Raw genomic sequence first — 18,013 nt, forward strand, 5'->3', positions numbered from 1 at the left:
CTTAGCAGTTGAAATTAGTTATTTGGCTTATGCTGATGACATTATTTTACTTAGTCGGTCAAAGACTGTGCTGATTGAAAATTATAAGGTTTTAGCGAAGGAGTTAAACAAAAAAGGACTAGAAATTAACCTGGCGAAATGCCAGTATTTTGTGATTTGACCCTCTTGGCTCTCCTCCTCTTGATTGCAGTAATAATCGGATTTTTCATCGGATTTTCGGTAATGATCGAGATATATTCGGTGATATATCTCCGTGTCCCATATTCTTCTGTAAAAAGACTATCACCTATTTTAATAATAAGCCATCGGGAAGTTAAGATAAGAAAGACGTTGGCTTCCCTCGTTCATCTGCAGGATAATAAGAAAAGGGATATATTAGCTAGACTGTATCAGTCAATGGTTCTACCTTTGATTAGCTCTCCAGCGGTGATTTTGAAAACTTTTCCATCTTCTGCTTCATCTCAAATTAAAGTTGCGTATTTTAGATACCTTCAACTTCTACTAGACTCTCCGCTAAGTGCTCGTAATACTTCTTTAAAACATATGCATGGAAAAAAGGACCCTCTTGATGTAATAAAGAGTAAGTGTAAGCTTTTAGTTCAAAAGGCTCGAAATTATCTTGAATATAGAAATTTATTCCCGTTTTTTGGAAAAAATATGACCGATTAACGTGGATGGTTATATTAATCAGTATTTCTGGTCTTGTTAATTGTAAGTTGTGTCTTTATGTTTTATATTTATTTAATGTACTCCTCAGTGGATCCTGAGGGAAAATAAAAGTATTATTATTATTATTATTATTATTATATAATACTTTAGAAACAAATTTGGGCTATATATTTGCAACTTAGGAAGGGTGGGGGTAAAGTATAGCGAGTCTGCATGCCTAATGCGTTACATACAATTATTCTCCATATTATTTATTATTATTATTATTCATTTATTGCCCGTCAAAAAAGGTACAACAAAGGTACAGTAGACGGAGTAATCACTACAGAAAACTAAAGAAAAGAAAGAAGAAGAAGAAGGACACAAACACACATTGAAAATTCAAATACATGACAAAAAAAACTCTTCATTACCTTAATACAAACAATGATACTAACCAAAGGATAATAAAGGTTTCTTTTAAAACGGGAGAGATATTTATTAATACTAACCTTATTATTATTATTATTATTCATTTATTGCCCGTCAAAAAAAGGTACATATACGGAGAAATCACTAATGTAACAAAAAAATAGAGAGAAAAAAATTCATTACATACATTATATTAATACAAACAGACTATTGTGAGCAAATTGGTGATCATGGATAATTAAACTTACTTTGAAAACGGGATAGAGATTTATTAATGCTAATATTAGGGTCGGCTAGCTTATACAAATGAATGATTTTACGGTTTCTTGTCCAAGGGGGCAAATGTAAAAGATATTTAGCAAATCTGAAGAAGATTGATCGTAGGTGCTTTTTATCTGTAACTGTAAAGAATCTCCAGAAAGGAGCAATGTAAAGCAGATGTGGAAGGGCTGTGGCGTTGTAAATGGATGCTAGAATATAACGGTTGAAACGGAGTTTGCTTTTTACGATTACAGCGTAAGAAATGCTAATTTTACGCTCAACGTGAGAAATCGGCAAATGACGTGTGTGGCCTATAGATGTGCCAATTGGAAGGTCCAGGCATGTAATATGGTCTGCGGGTTTAACAAGAGAACCGTCCAGATTTAGAAGAGAAGTAGAGGGATTTTACCAATTGAAAATGATAACTTTGGATTTCTCAGGATTAAAAGACAGCCCGATTTTTGAATATTCATCTTAGAGGATTTTGAAATTCTGCTCAATGCGCTGGATCGTACAGCTGAGATTCAAGATGTCATCAGCATAACAAATAAGAGACATATTGATTTTCCCAAGAATGCACGAAGGAAGACACTTTTCCTGAGCATTCAAGACACTCTTATTGAACAGGTTTGGGAAAGTGATAGCTCCCTGTGTAGTCCCTTTCTTAACGAGGATTGGGTAATGAGGATTCACAAGCATATTCGAGGCATTCGAAGAGTTTGGCCTTACACGAGAATTAATGCAATTATATTGGGATTGATGAAGAGCCGATTGCATGGGAAACGGGATGGGACTTTTAAACGGACTCTTAGATTCCTATATAAATCCCTGAGAACACGGACAACTGATGGGTTTACGCCTCGCCTTGCCATATGAAGAAGCATGGACGAATGAATTAAGGAATCGAACGCACGTTTAACGTCAGGTCCGGTGAGGATCATACTTTCTCCCGAAGATTCATTGTCGGCAAGGGCAGTAAAAACTGCTGTAAGAGCATGAGAACAGCCAAGATTAGCCTGAAAACCGAACTGATATGGTTAAACGTAACATTTTCGTCTTAACTCATCAAGAAAAAAGAGCTCGAAAAGTTTGCATATCGTAGTAGAGACCGTGATGGGACAGAAAGAGGAACATTGCAGCTCAGATTTTCCTTTTTCGGGAATCGGAGTCAGATCACCAATGCAGAACGAGGAAGGAACAATACCTGTAACAAATATAATTTGCATGAGAAGGCTAAGGTGACGCACCAATAGATGACTTCCATTAATGATGTGTAGAGTGCTCACCTTATCTATCCCACAAGACGCTTTCCTTTTAGGTTGGGATATGGCTTTTATGACTGCGTGACAAGTAACAACAAAATCAAGGTCAGGAGATTCATCAATGAAGTTGCAGAGCTCGTCACAAAATTGTGACTCTAAAACAGGATCAGGCTCAGAAAATTCATTGGAAAAATGGGATCTCCATTTGGACAAAGGATTGTCGTTCGGATATGGCAAATTGGAGGAGATACTACGAGGTAATAGCTTCCACAGTAGATAAAGCAACATCAGATAAAACATGGAATGATAGCCCGCTTATATGGTGAACAATAAAAATCCTTACAACCATAAACATAAAACATCCATAAAATAAAAAAATCATTAGATAAAACATGGAATGATAGCCCGCTTGTGTGGTGAACAATAAAAATCCTTACATCCATAAACATAAAACATCCATACAAAAAAAAACCATTAAATAAAACATGGAAGTAGAAAGGCCTCATGAGCTCGTGACAGCACACCATATAAGGGCATAGAGTCCCTAGGGAGATGGTTTTCTCACTGAGAATGAAAAAACAGGATTTTTCTCACTTGAAAAAACAGGAATTTTCTCACTTTTATGGATGTTTCTTGGACGGTTATGAGTGTTGGTCAATTTATTTGATGTTTTTCATGGATGTAAACAGCAATTTATGTCTGTTTTATGGTTTTTGTCAGTGAGAATGGAAAAAAAGTATTTTTCTCACTTTGATGGATGTTTTCTGGATTATTGAGTCTAACGGGGACAGAGTCAATGACCTCTTCTTTCAAGATCAATTGATTGTTTTTGTTGTTGTAAGTGCATGCTCGGGGCGAATGTTAAGAGTTTCCAGGAATTAGGAAACAGTTAGATCACGTGTCTCCTTCTCAGCCAATCACTTTGATGGATGTTTTTTTCGACGGTTATGAGTGTTGGTCAATTTATTTGATTTTTTTCATGGATGTCAACATAAATTTATGTCTGTTTTATGTTTTTTGTCAGTGATAAGGAAAAAAAAACGACGAGTACCGCAATTTATGTCTGTTTTATGGTTTTTGTCAGTGAGAATGAAAAAACAGCGACGAGTACAGCAATTTATGTTTGTTTTATGGTTTTTGTCAGTGAGAATGAAAAAACAGGAATTTTCTCACATTCATGGATGTCAACATCATTTTATGTCTGTTTTATGGTTTTTGTCAGTGAGAATAGAAAAACAGGACTTTTCTCACTTTGATGGATGTTTCATGGTTTCGATGAAATTGATTTACATAATCGAGGGGAATTATTGATTCACGATAGGGGAGAGAATTTCTGAGAACTTGATTTACATAATCGCTAGGGGGACTATTGATTTACGAAAAGGGGAATAAAGAAACAAGTATGGCTTCTTTGATCTTAGGTCTGAGGGATAAACGCTCTATAGGTCAGAGAGAAAAATTAATGTTCTATTTTTAAATAAGGCTTCATTGATCTTTAGTGACAGGAATTAGAAATGACATCACTTGTTATCTTGGAATTATGCGGGAGTCTAAAGAGATAGAAATTCTGTTTTTAAATACGGCTTCACTGATCTTTAAGTCGGAGAGATAAATTGAGATTCTAACGAAACCATAATAGTGTACATTTTAGGGAATTATTTCGGCGAAACAGTTAGAGACATTTTAAAAGATGATTTTAGAAGATGTTTTAGAAGAGGATTTGAGGGTGAAACTCTGTGGTCGTTATAATACACAAGTTCCATTTGAACAATTACCAAAAAAGTACTACCTTGTTTTCGTTCCTGAATCCCTATTTTAAGTTCTCACTATTTTGTTCTTCTTTCCTGTCATTGGCCAGAGACCAGTTTGATGTAATCCTAATAATAGTTCTTTCTTCAAAATACTAGTTTCCGCTTTCTCTATAAAAATCCTGTTTTTATCATGTAATACATGTCACGTAATGCGTCTTGCCATTGACCCCTTGAGTTTGAAACGGAGGTCCGGTATTTGCATTTTATGGCTCTTGATGGATCAAAGGTATTCTTATTGAAATGTAATGTTGTTTCCTTACTCAAAGAAAATTAATACTTCGTTTCCTTTATAATTACTCAAAAGTCATACTTTGCTATCTTTACAATTTATTCAGGTTATGATGGCTTTCCCACATTTTTACATTATGTTATTTTTTTTTTGTGTCTTTTTTTGGATTTTTGTGTATATTTTTTTCTTACGAAATTTTTCGACATAGTATTATTTTTCTTACAGAAGCAGAAATACATATACCTGCAATGTCAAAACTTGCCGATCCTAACATCCTGCCTCCATTGTATAAAAACGTGAAGGAGTGCGACCAGAATGGAGACTAGGAAAAAGCAATAAGAATTGCAAACAGAAGTAAGTATATTTTGTCAGCTAAATTTCTTCTGTGAAATAAAATCGGAAGTTGTTCACAGCAACTTTGTTTCAGAAGGGGGGGAGAGGGGTCAAAGTAAGTTAAAACAGGCAAATATGAGAATGAGAAAATGCTTTCACCACAAAAAGAAGACGTTTTAGATATTAATCAAATAAAAAAGCAACTATCACGAGCTCAACATACCAAATCTGCCTTTTCCACCAATATAAATATTTGAAGACTTTAGAACAATATATATTCCAAATATTGCTATTAAGTCTTTTTAAAGTGCTAAGGACATCAAAATAAAAACTGTATCCAAGCAACCATACCCCCTGGACCCATCTGAGATCTTTCCATACATGAAAATTGCAATTTTCTATGATTTTTCTTTTGGTTGTTCCACAATTATGAAGCTTTTAGAGCAGTACCACATTTCCACCAATGCTTCCACAATAAGTCATAAAAAAGCATGCAAGACTAATCAGTTAAATTTCTGCATTGCTTTTTGCCTGTAAAAATTCAAACAGAGAAAATCTGTTGATTCCCAATGACAACTATAACGTTACAGGAGGAGGGGAGATAATATTAAAAAAACCTTCTTAAGCTGTTTCGTGCTATGCGTTTTTAAATTATTATTTGTTGATTTTCATTCACATTTCTTATTTTTAAATTTTGTGCCTACTACTACCAGAAACTGCATTACTGCAATTGATGTTCTTTCTCATTACAAATTGAATTCCTGACTTTTATAATTTGTAAAATATATAATTTTCTAAGTTTCCATTGATTTTCTTTAGAATTGACATCAACTTTGTCTTCTACATTCTTTGGGCTATATAAATGAGACACGTACACAGGAATGTATACAGGAGGAGGGGAAATAATATTAAAAAAAATTGATTATTTGAATAAGAAGTGCCCAGACATTCAAGAAAATTTCAAACTTGGGGAAGGACACAGACCTCAGAGAATAAAAAAAAACAAATTTAATTTTTCCTGTCCTTGATACTTTTCTGTGGCTTTTCTTTGTGGTCAGAATACATTTTATAACGTTAGAAGAAATGCAATAGATATTTAGAAGAAGGATCAAATACAATACCCATATAGCCAATCATGTACAGTCTGCCTGCAAAAATCTAAATCTTTTGTAGCTTTTCAGTGTAATTTTATCACCTTTGGTGTCTGGTAGTATAGGATGTTTGACTATAGTATTAATTACCAAAAGAAGCAATAATTAATAAAAGCGGAAATGACAAAAGATTGTATTCCACTTAGTAATTGCTCCTAAATTTTATCAGTCTGGAAGTCAAACAATGGGCTGATAGATTTGAAGAGTTTTAGAGTCTGTAATAAAAAGTTGTTTTTTAAATTTTCAAGGAATGCTGATTAAAAGCAATTTCTTAGTATATTAATTCAGTGGTGGCGCTAATTGGGTATCTGCTCCCTAGTGTCCCCTATAGATTTCGAAAAATATCGTTTTTTTTAATTTTCTTTAAAAAGTAATTTTTTGGTATTTTCGTAGATAATAAAATTGCCGCCTCAACATTTTCGTAGATTAGTGGCACTGTATTAGCTATACTTCGTAATTGCCAGAGAAATTGTTAGTTAGAGGTTACATTCCTTCTTGGCTGGGAATTTGCTTGCATAGACTGTGTGACCATGTTTGGAGCCTTCATAGCAAAAAAAAAAATATCTGCTTGATTTGTGGGAATCCTAAATAATAATGTTCAATCTGAAGAGTTCATATCCATAGAGGGAGGAAGAGCTGATTGAGAAGTCTACCAAAATTTTAAAATTATCACGGGGACAAGAAGGTCTCCCCCTCCCCGCCTAAGTTTTTTTGAGTGGGCCTTTGTAACCTGAGCCTCTACTCAGTTTGGTTTGTTTACCCTTAGTATAATAGCAGTAATAAAGCCTTATACTGACTAGTTTCCTGTCAGTATTGGCACATTTACAAGACAGGTCACTAAGACATTAACAATTATTTAGGGTAAATTACTAGTTAGGCAAATTATTCAAATAATCAATAAATTCGAGAAGTATATAGAAATCACATTTCACAGAAAAATATAAAAATTTCATTGTGATAAGATTGTGCGGCAAAAATATTAACTTTTTCAGGTTGTTTTTTCTTCCCTTTGTTGTGAGAAAGAAGTTTGGGGTCCAGTATACTTTTTTGAGGAGTTCGGCACGGTTTCTAAGGGATGGAGGTCTGAAAAAATTAATTTTTGCCAGAAAAGATTTATATTAATGTGTATTACAAATTTTGCGCATGGGGACTAAAAATTTTGTATATTTAACAAAAACATCTCGATAGTTCTCCCCTTAATTGAACTTCTTCTTCAAATAGGTCTTATAGGCTGTGTCTGACAATATTGTTCTAAACGTTTCTATTTGCAATATTTCTACCGTTTCTAATTTGTATGAAAAACTAGGTACAGTAAATGCTGAAGTAAATAATTATATTTTTTTTCAAAGAAAATTTCTTTCCCGTGGATTCAAAAGAGAAAACTTAAATAGTGGTAAATGCAGGAAGTATATGTATGACGGCTTTGTTACTGCTTGCTCAAGTACCTTACTCTGAATGCCAATCCACTATTTAACTTGATGTGTGAATTTGATTAAAATACATATTAGATACGTTTGAGGCCTAAGGCCTGATCATGTAAAATCTTGTCCAATACTAATGTTAATTTTAAGTGATAAATATCAACTGAGATTGTTTAAGAGAAATATGACTTTTTTTTTACAATATCTTCGCTCCTTCTTGCAACACGGAGACAATATCGACCAAATCCTTTGATTTTTTTTTAGGGTATTTAGATATTTATTCAGATACATAAACAAACAATATTAAATAATAAAAGGATATGCATCATCATATCCTGTTTTATTTGTTATTGGGAATATGCATACATTTTTTGGAGGGGAGGGGAGGAAGAATTTTCTGCTGGGAAGATTTTACACGGGGAGAATTTTCATGGAGAGGGGAATTTCCAGAGGGTGAACTTTTAAGTGAAAAATTTTACACTTGGTGAATTTGCCAGAATTCCTATACGAAATGTCTTTATATGTGTTTCTTTTTCTTTACCGATTCCATTTTAGGCGTTGAGACGAAGGGTAGTTGTCCAGGGTAAATTTTCGCAAGGATTGAATTGCCCAGAGGATATTTCTATGGGGAGGGGATTTTTCCGTGGTGGAGCCAGGTATCCTGGCGTTATTTAAAAAATGATCAGAAATTAAATAAAAAATAAAATTTCTACTGAAAGTAAGGAGCAACATTAAAACTTAAAATAAACAGAAATTCTGACATATATGAGGGGGGTTCCCCCTCCTCAACACCTCGCGTTGAGAGTATTTTTTTAGTTATTATTTAAGTATTTTATGCTAGATGATGGCAGGATTTTTTAGTCCTATGAATCAATTTTTTAAGTTTTTATATCACGCCCCTTCATAGAGACAATATTTGGCTCATTTGACGATGATAAATTTTCGATTTGTTGAAATATTTTATAAATCTTAATTTAAATTTATCATTCTACATTCTTAGAAGAAGAAGACTTTTTTTATAAGCTAGGTAGCTAATTTGGCTTTTTCAGAAGCAGACATACTGGAACAAAAAGAGACATTTTTAGATTCCTACTTCTATGCTTAGGCAAATTTCCTGGTTTGGTTCACATTTTTGACAATTCATCTCCAGCCCCCTAATGGTTTAGTATAGCCTTAGGCTGCATAAAAATAGTAACATAGTAATAATTGATGAAAATTGATTTAAAAACACAAAATGGGATGAAAAAAGGGGGATTAGCATAGATTGTCAAAGATGTGAACCAAACCCTGGAAATTGGTAATTTTTTAGTCTACAATATAATTAAGCTTAGATAAAAGTTATTACATTACTTGATGCCTTTTTTAGGTCTGTGCTTTTTAACAATTCAATAGGTTAATTGTTTCTGGGGCAATTTGCATTTTGAGTTCTTAATGGGGTCCCATATTTTCCTCTGGTATAATATTACCATTTTATTTGAAAAAAAAAACTTCACAGGATTTTAAAAAAGAACCCTGAAGCCCCTGTGTAACCAAATGATGTCATTGCAAAACTGACATAATTTTTTAGGGGTTTCTTGCTCTATTTTGAAATTTTCACAAAGTTATTTCTGTAATAAGATTGTAATATTAAGATTAATGAAAACAATAATAGCCATTTGTGAATCAGCTACAAACAACAATTTTTTCTCACTTGCCAGATTTTTTAGAAACACATTTTGAACTTTTGCTTACTATTTATTTTAAATAAAAATGGACTAAGCCACAGGCTTGTTAAAACATAAAATTGCTGAGAAAACAAGGATAATTAACAGCCAGTGAAAACATCAAAAAATTATGCAAATATTTTGGTCAAGACCTCCACTTGACCATCCTCAGTGCAGAATAAAATTAATAAAAATATAAAAAACCAAACCTTAAAATAAAAACACAAAACTAAACTTAGACAACCCTTTCTCAGTAATGGTGCCAATTTAGACTTGTGATTTTTATTCAGTTACCCTTTCACTGTTACTGAGAAAGGGTTGTCCAATTTTAGTTTTGCTTTACTGTGCTTTATTACTTACTCAGCACAGTAATACAGCACAGTAAAGCTTTGCAGGTTAAACCTTCTAAAAATTCTTCTGATACAAAGCAAGCTTTGTAAATATTCTTTTGATACAAAGCAAACTATAATTGGCTTTACATGATAGCCTACAGTTAATACTTGTTTATAAAACATCAATTGATTATCAAAAACAATACCAAGTTCCCTAACAGAATCAACAGAACATATTACAACTTTACCAATAGAATACTGGTATGCTTCTGCATTCATTAGATAATTCACCACATGACATTTTCCCTGATTAATAGTCATTGAATTTAAATTGCACCAATTAACCAATGTATTTAAATCATCATGTAGAAGAGCCACATAATCTGGGGACGATACACCTTTGTAAAGCTTTACATCATCTGCAAGTATTTTGATTTTACTATGTTGAATTACATTTGGCAAATCATTTATAAATATACAAAAACAAACTGGTCCTAAGGAACTACCCTGAGGGACATGGGCGTAGGCAGCAAATTGTCTAGGGGGGCAGTTGATAGTGTGATAGAGTTTTATCAACTGCTTTTTCCAAACCATCTGCTTTTTCAGCCATATTTAATTTAAATTTGAAGGTCAAGGGGGGGCAGCTGCCCCCCACCCTATGCCCATGCTGAGGGACTCTACTCAAAACACTACATTGGTTAGACAAGGCTTTGCCAATACTGACTTTCTGTGACCTATATGTTTAGTAATCTGTAATCTAAACCAGAGTTCTCAATCCAATCCCATACTTTTGGCATTTTTTCAACAGTAGAGGGATTGATACCTTGTCAAATGCTTTACAAAAATCAACATAAACACAATGAAACTTTTGACCTAAGTCAGCCATCTTTTGTAAATCGTTTTTTAACACAGAGAGTGTTAAAGACCATCAAAGGCCATCACCTTTTGGAGGGAGAAGGGGGTGGATATAGGTGCTTCAAAATCATTAAGACTAGATACATTCCTGAATGACTCATTCATCTAATTCAATTACTTTCCAAGATAGCAAGAAGCCCCTAAACAAGAATTTTACCCATTATAGCTCCTATATTAAACCAATTGTCTTTTCCTTACATTGCCTTAAAGTGTATTATGCAGACATGAAAAAATGGCTCCTTGTGATATGACTGCCAGTGATGACTTCAAATTTTTGTTGAGGACTCCAGGGTATCTAAGTGTAGACATCATCCCCTGTACTCCCAGTCCCTGTCCACAACATCTTGAATAACCCCAGGGTTTGAAATTTGATTGCTTAAAGAGTTCTAAGGTAAGGCAACACAGTTGGAAAAGAAGTAGTAGTGTTCTCTGCAGTTTATAGTTTGTTTGGTAATTTTCAGGGAGTTTTTCCAGATTCTGCGATTAGGGTTGATAGGAAGAAGGCTTGAGCTAGGGTTGACTTGTAGGTGCTTGAAAGCTATGATGATTGTCTGTTCTCAGTTTGGAAGTTATCTCCATATTTGGTTGAGTATATAATTTACCAAAATATCATCTGAAATGATTCTTAAAAGTAGATAATATTGGTGTTTTTCATTGTTTTTTATAGACTCAAATGCAAAAGTAGAATACTTTTACCCTAATCTGACCTTAATAGCTTATTGTCTTGAAGGGGTCAGAAGGTTATGATGCTTAATGATAATGGCAACATTACCTACTCAACTCTCTCTCCTGTTATTATTGGCATCCCACAAAAAATTATTCTTGGACCAACTCTGTGCAGCATTTAAATAAATGATTGCACAACTAACCTGATTAACTTGGTTACCTTATATGCTGACAATTCCAAACTATTTGGCACTGTTGAAATTGAAGAGGACATTTTTCACCTACAACAAGATTTAGATAGTCTAGAAACATGGTCCATCATTTCAGTCCTGCAATTTACTGTACAGAAGCTCCTGGTTGCCTGTTTCAAACAGACAATCACCAGTTGCTCTTTGTCTGTCTTCCTGAGGCTGTATAGGGATGTTGTCAGGCCTATTCTGGATTTTGGGATGTGTCATACCTACCCCTCTTAAGAGTCTTACTAGCCTAGTCAAAGGTGTTCAAAGGCATGGCACAAAATGCATAAATGATCTGCAAAATATGCCATACAATAAGAGGCTGGAGCATTTACAACTCCCTACACTCATCTTCAGATGCTGGCATGGTGACATGATGCTGACCAACAAATTTAATAGCCAACCAAACAATGCTCTCTTCAAAAAACATAAAGTCACCACCCTAAAAGAGACCATTTGCAAAAAATTTCTAAACCTGCTGTGAAGACATGAACACAGAAAAACTATTTTGCTGAATGTGTCATTAATGACCAATTGCACTGGCAGAAAATTTCCCAGGGGGGGGGGGCAGATACCCGAAAGTGACTATGTCTCTAGGGATACTGGGGATGTCAATCTGGTAAAGTTTTGGTAAAAATATACCAACAAAATGACTGGTTTGTCAGTTTAAGATGCATATACTAATATTTATTCCTTACATTTTTGAACAATTTTTTATTTATTAAAGTAAAAAAGTGAAAACACTTAAATTTTTTTTTTCAGTAAAGGGCAAATTATGTTCTGTTCTTGGGAAGGCATGGGGTTTGTCAGCCCTACTCATGTCAATTTTTGCTCATTTTGAGTTTGACTTGGTTATTTATTGTAATTTCTGTTTGTTTTGGGTTTCATTTGTTTGTTGATGGTGGTCTGTGAGAGTTTTACACTTGAAAGATTATTTGACTTTATTTTTGCCCATTTTGGGTTTAATGGAGCTCTTTACTTTTCTCTGAAAAACTTGTTTTGTGGAAAAAGTTTTTATAATTAATTTTCATAAAGAAACAATTTGATTCACTTACCTGTGGGGAAGTATGGAACAGAAAAGAACCACTAATGTCAGATAAACAACTGAAGAACTATTACTGTTAAATTAGTAAACCAAACTCAATATTTAACTTTGGTGTTAATCAAATGGGGCATTCCAAAATATGGGCACCTCAGAAGACAAAAGATTTGTTAGATAATTTCCAGAGGAATTGTCTACACTTATCATATAGACTGATCATGATACCTTTAGACTGATCATATTTCAAACAGTGAGTCATACAAAAATGTGATTCTACACCATTATAGAAAAACCAAGAGTTTTACTATAAAAAAAATGTTAACTATTTTGCTAATATTTTTACTAATTACTATTGATTTTACTATTCAATTTAAGCCATTTATTTGTAATCTATTAAGAATTATTTGTTGAATAATTATTAATTATTTGGTGATTTATTTAGAATTAAAAGTTCAATAATTTTAATTCACAAATTCTGGTATCTTGACTAAATTCCTTTTTAGGTTTAAGCTAAAAGCTAAGTTTCATTATTATGAAAGAAAAGCAAGCAAGACTCCTAATAGGATAAGACCTAATACGATACAACCAATTGGATAGACACAGGATGATCCTTATAGACTTAAGCAAAATTAGAATCTCACCCCTTAACTAGGATTATATTTTAAAAATTAAGAAAAAAAAAAAAATTAAACTTATGTTTTTAGCTTGATAAAATATGAGCAAAAACCAAGACCAAATTGACTGCTGGTAGGGCATGATGCTGTGTATATATATATATATATATATATATATATATATATATATATATATATATATATATATATATATATATATATATATATATATATATATATATATATATATATATATATATATATATATATATATATATATATATATATATATATATATATATATATATATATATATATATATATATATATATATGTGTGTGTGTGTATATATATATATATATATATATATATAAAACTTTCTTTGTTTGTTAATACCAAAATGCAGTATTCTTTATCAAGCTTATTGCACTATTACTAGAGCATAAGAATGCCCTTGAGAGTATTTACTGTACACCCTAAATTAGGTTCTGGTCTCCTTTAGATAGATAAATAATGACCTATATTGAGTTAATCTAAGATCTAAGAATTGAATTAAATTCTGAATTGATTCTAAACAAGTTTCATAGCAGTTCTTAAAGACAAAACAAATATAAGAAATTCTTTTTCTTTGATTAGTTGTTACACTTCTATTTTCTTCCTATGCTGGTCTAAATTCCAGGGGGGGGGGGGGCTTGGCCCCCTTTGCCCCCCCTGCTGGTGCCCATGTTAATGACTGGAATAGCCTTCAAGATCAAACAGTGACTGCATCCTTCAAGTCTAGACTTGACAAAGAATGGAGCAACATGCCATGGGAATACGAGTGGGACTGTTTGTCCCATTCAGCTGCCTATTGATTATTGATGCAAGTTTTTCATTAAGAGTGTGTTGCTAGGAGGTTGGCGCTGTTTGTCATTCTCAACCATCTTGCAAACTCTATCAAAAGTCGCTGTTTTGCAGCATTTTCAACTCTAAACCACTGGAGAATGTTTCTTATGGATCATACTTACCTTATGGTCACCACTACCAAGTTTGTTTAAGTTGCATCTCTCCAGCAAATCTCTTACAGCATGTTGCTTGGCCTTTAACACAGTGACATTGCATTATATTGCCATCATTGACATGGAGCAAAATAGATCCTTTATGGACCTTGATATTGCTCTGAAGTGCAAATTAAGGTGATGTAGCCACTCTCTGTCTATGTTGCACTTGAAGTTATTTGGTGACTAAGCAGATACTGTGTCTTCTGAGAGTTGGTTCCATGATGGTAGCCTAATTTTTCTAGATCTTCAAATGGACTCAAATAAATACGCTCTTTTGTATACCAAGTAAATGCTAGCCTCTTTAAGTACTTTAATTGACCCATTGTGTTCATTGAGCAGTCAATCAAAGTTAAAAAAAGAACTAAAAGGGTAAATGAAATAATTTAGCATATTTAAATAATCTAGTATAATATAGCATAAATAAACATGTCTTTGTTTTTAACCAACAAACATGTGGAAAAGAAATTCAATAAAAACAAAAAACAACAAAACAAATAATCACATGTAACAAATGTGTGTGGAAAACCAATTTGCTAGATGCTTTCCAGAGAAATTGCCTATGGGTTGTTTTGGGTAACCAACTGAATGACTGTATTTCAAATAGTAGGCTGTACAAAAAGTGTGGTTCAATCCTGCTTTCTAGGGGCTATAAGGAGAGAAAGGTTAAAATGGGATTTAAACCATGGACCACTGCTTGTGACCCCACAAATGAATAACTATCATCACTGAAGCTGGTGGACACAGGATTCGTCCTATTACTAGCAAATGTGATTTAAGGTAATGAGTTGGGCACATTCTGCAGATGAAGGATGACAGATTGCCAAAGATAATCCTTGTCAGCCAACCTTCTAGGCATGTTGTCCCCAAATGGGATGGGAGGGTTTAAAGAGGGAAACTTTGAATAAGGCCTAGATTGGGATGGAGGAGGAGGAACAAGCATAGCTGTTTTGGTGTCAAATGGCTTGGTGCTGCAGTGACTTGTTAGGAGTAGTAGTATAAACACATAATATAGACAAACCAGTACAAAGACTTTTCAATAAGTTAATGAAAACTAAAATGTAATAATTGTGCTATGAATTGTAAAGAGATTAACTTTGCCATAGCTACTTCTGGGACCTTACCTTAGACCTTAGATCCTCCTGCGCCACCAGGGGTGCCTGGGGCATCAGTGAATGTTCGCCAATCGGGTCTGAGATGAGCTGCTGCATATACATCTTCCCAATCTGGTCAGAGAGAGGCATTCAGGTGGCATAAGTCCCTGTGGTAGGTTCACCTCAATGTGTTACACCAGATGATAATTCAATGCCATCTGTTGTTGTGTTGCAAAGGGTATAGTCAATAGCTATTATAAAGAGCAGTGGTGACAACATGCATCCCTGTTTAACTCCAGATAAGATTCTAAAGTATCTTGTTTGGCCTTCTGGCATCTTAATGCAGCATTCACGCCCTTTGTACAATGAAATAATTATCTTATTTATTCTATCCAGAAAGCCATAATAGTTCAGAATTTGCCACAATGTTTTGCCACAATGATTTATGCTCTTATTGTATTGTGTTTTTCTGTATTTAATGATGTTAGTGTGCTTTGTTTTGGGAATGTTTTTTCAGCACACTCTATAGAAGTATTTGTCAGCAAATCAAAGATATTTGATGCATAATATTGAAGAATAAAATGGAATCAAGGGAATACAAAGAGTATTCCCAGGACAAGAAACAATTGAATTGTGTTTTATTTAGTTTTTGAACATAATAATTTTGTGATGATAAGGCCAGCCAAAAATAGGTGTTAGTACTCTAGTTTGGATAGTAGAGGTATGTTATAGGACAGAAATTAGATAGGAAAAAAGGAATATATTTTGAAATGCTCCCTTCATTATTCATTCCCAAAGTAATAATTACTGCTGTCACAATTGCATCCCATACCCCATAGTTGAGCCACATAGCCCCATGGGGCTATATAGCCCCAGACTATATAGATAAGTGTGTTAGTTTTGTAAGTTTGCTGTTGTCTTTTGTGCTTATTTCTAATCCACAATTAGCCCATAATCCAAAATAAAACCAAGGTAAAAAAAAAATCAGCCAAATTTTGTGTATAGCCAAGGGGTATATTTAGCCCATGTTTTGGAGGTTGGGGCTGGGATGCAATTGCAACAGCAGCAGCTGTTATATTTGGATAGAGCATTGAATAGAGAATCTAAGGGTATATTCTTTTTTCCTATCTAGTTTCTGCTTTATAACATTATTTTACCAGTTGGGATTGGCTGACTACAATCTTGGAAAACTTCTTATTTCAACAAGTTAGCTTAATAAAAGTTGCCTTTATAGCCTAGCCAATTTAAATGCTACTATCCTTCTTTGTAATGCTTCTCTATGTTTGAATATGTCCATGATTGAGTCTATCTATCATTGAGATGCCTTTTTCTAACCCTAAGATACTGTGTCCAAGATTGGACAGTATTTTCCAAGATTAGTATTAAGCTAGAATGTGTCTCTATGATAAAGCTCTAATATTAATTCAATGCATTTAAAATTGTTAGCATTATACATTGGTAACCAAAACCAAAGATGTGATTATTAAGAAAATATTGACAAATCCAATTGTGAAAAAAAACAACAAATTTTTAGGTATGATATTTTTATGGTGATTTAACTACTGAAATGGAGAATAACTGCCCAATTACCATCTTACCCTATTTAATTGATTTCTATTTGCCCTCAGTTAAATTGCACTCCTGCCCTCCTCTAATGCCTTGATCTAGCCCTCGGCTAAACACCAAGTTTGCTGTTTTATTCTTTTTTTTGTCAAATTTGCATTTTTTATCAACTGTTGATAAAAAAATAAGAAGCCTATGCCTACAAAATAATGAAGACCAACAAAATTTGTAACTTGTTGTTTATCCTTAGGCTTTATCATGCATTAGGGGAAGATGGGTGCCTGAGGTGCATTTAAACTGAAACCAAATATAAAATCATGTAGCATAAACAGAATATCTATATTGAGAATGATATTTAAACATTTTGTTATTTTAAAGAAGTTTGCTATATTTTTTTTTCAAGTTGACTTTGCTTGGTATTAGAAACCAACAGTAGATGAGAAATAATCAAAAAATTTTTCAAACTCTCAAAGTTGCCAAACGTTAGTACAGCTCAAGGACTTCAACCACAGTAGACAGAATATACAGTATTGAAAAAGGGTATACTCTCCATTAAAAATATGTGACACAGATTTAAAACCAAACAAGATTCATACTCTGCCTTTGCGCACATGCGATTCCAATGTACACATCACGAGAAGCCTATGGAAAAACCTGTTTTCTTTTGGGGGGGGAGGGGGGTCTCAATTCACGACCACTAGCAATTGAACTAAGTTTCTGACGTATATGCCCAGGGTCAATATGTGTGGTATCAAATGTGTGTCATGATTTGAAAAAGAAGTTGCTACAGTCTGCAGTGACTTCAACATAACTGAAACAAAAGAAATTATCTTATTTCAAAAGGGCATTGATTTGGGAATTAAATGATATATATCTGATATTTATCCTATACCATAAATTAACCAGGATTTTTCAACCCCAGGTCATTTTTACCCTTCCCTAACTGTAACTTCTAAAAGAATTTTACAAAAACAGGTTTTGACCTTGGATCAAATCCTAGTAACTTTTATGGTTCCCAAAAAGTACATATGCCTAGTGCAAGCTTCTCTTTTCTTGAATTTGTTGCATTTTAACCTTCTTCATTGGCTTGAATCAAGGAAAATGGAAGTCTAGTTACAGGCTGAAATTAACATGCTTGAATTAAGTGAAAAAAAAGAAGCCATATTAATATATTACCACCAATTCTTAACAGAGAATTTATACTATATAATAACTCAGTTTCTACAAGGTAGTAAATAATTGATATTAGATATTGTAAAAGAA

General features: G+C 33.6%; 1 protein-coding gene across 1 annotated transcript in view; it reads left to right on the forward strand.

The window, feature by feature from the left end:
• Positions 1-4,969, forward strand: part of LOC148952887 (uncharacterized) — a 53,598-nt gene extending 48,629 nt beyond the window's left edge. Inside the window, exons 5-6 of the mRNA XM_089087816.1 lie at positions 355-580; positions 4,869-4,969. Coding sequence (XP_088943942.1) covers positions 355-580; positions 4,869-4,969 — 327 coding nt within the window. The remainder of the gene's footprint in view (positions 1-354; positions 581-4,868) is intronic.
• The last annotated feature ends 13,044 nt before the right edge of the window (positions 4,970-18,013 follow it).

The sequence above is a fragment of the Artemia sp. Qi Xiang Cuo genome, chromosome 4 (genome assembly GCF_049724085.1).
Source record: "Artemia sp. Qi Xiang Cuo chromosome 4, ASM4972408v1, whole genome shotgun sequence".
Classification (NCBI taxonomy): Eukaryota; Metazoa; Arthropoda; class Branchiopoda; order Anostraca; family Artemiidae; genus Artemia; species Artemia sp. Qi Xiang Cuo.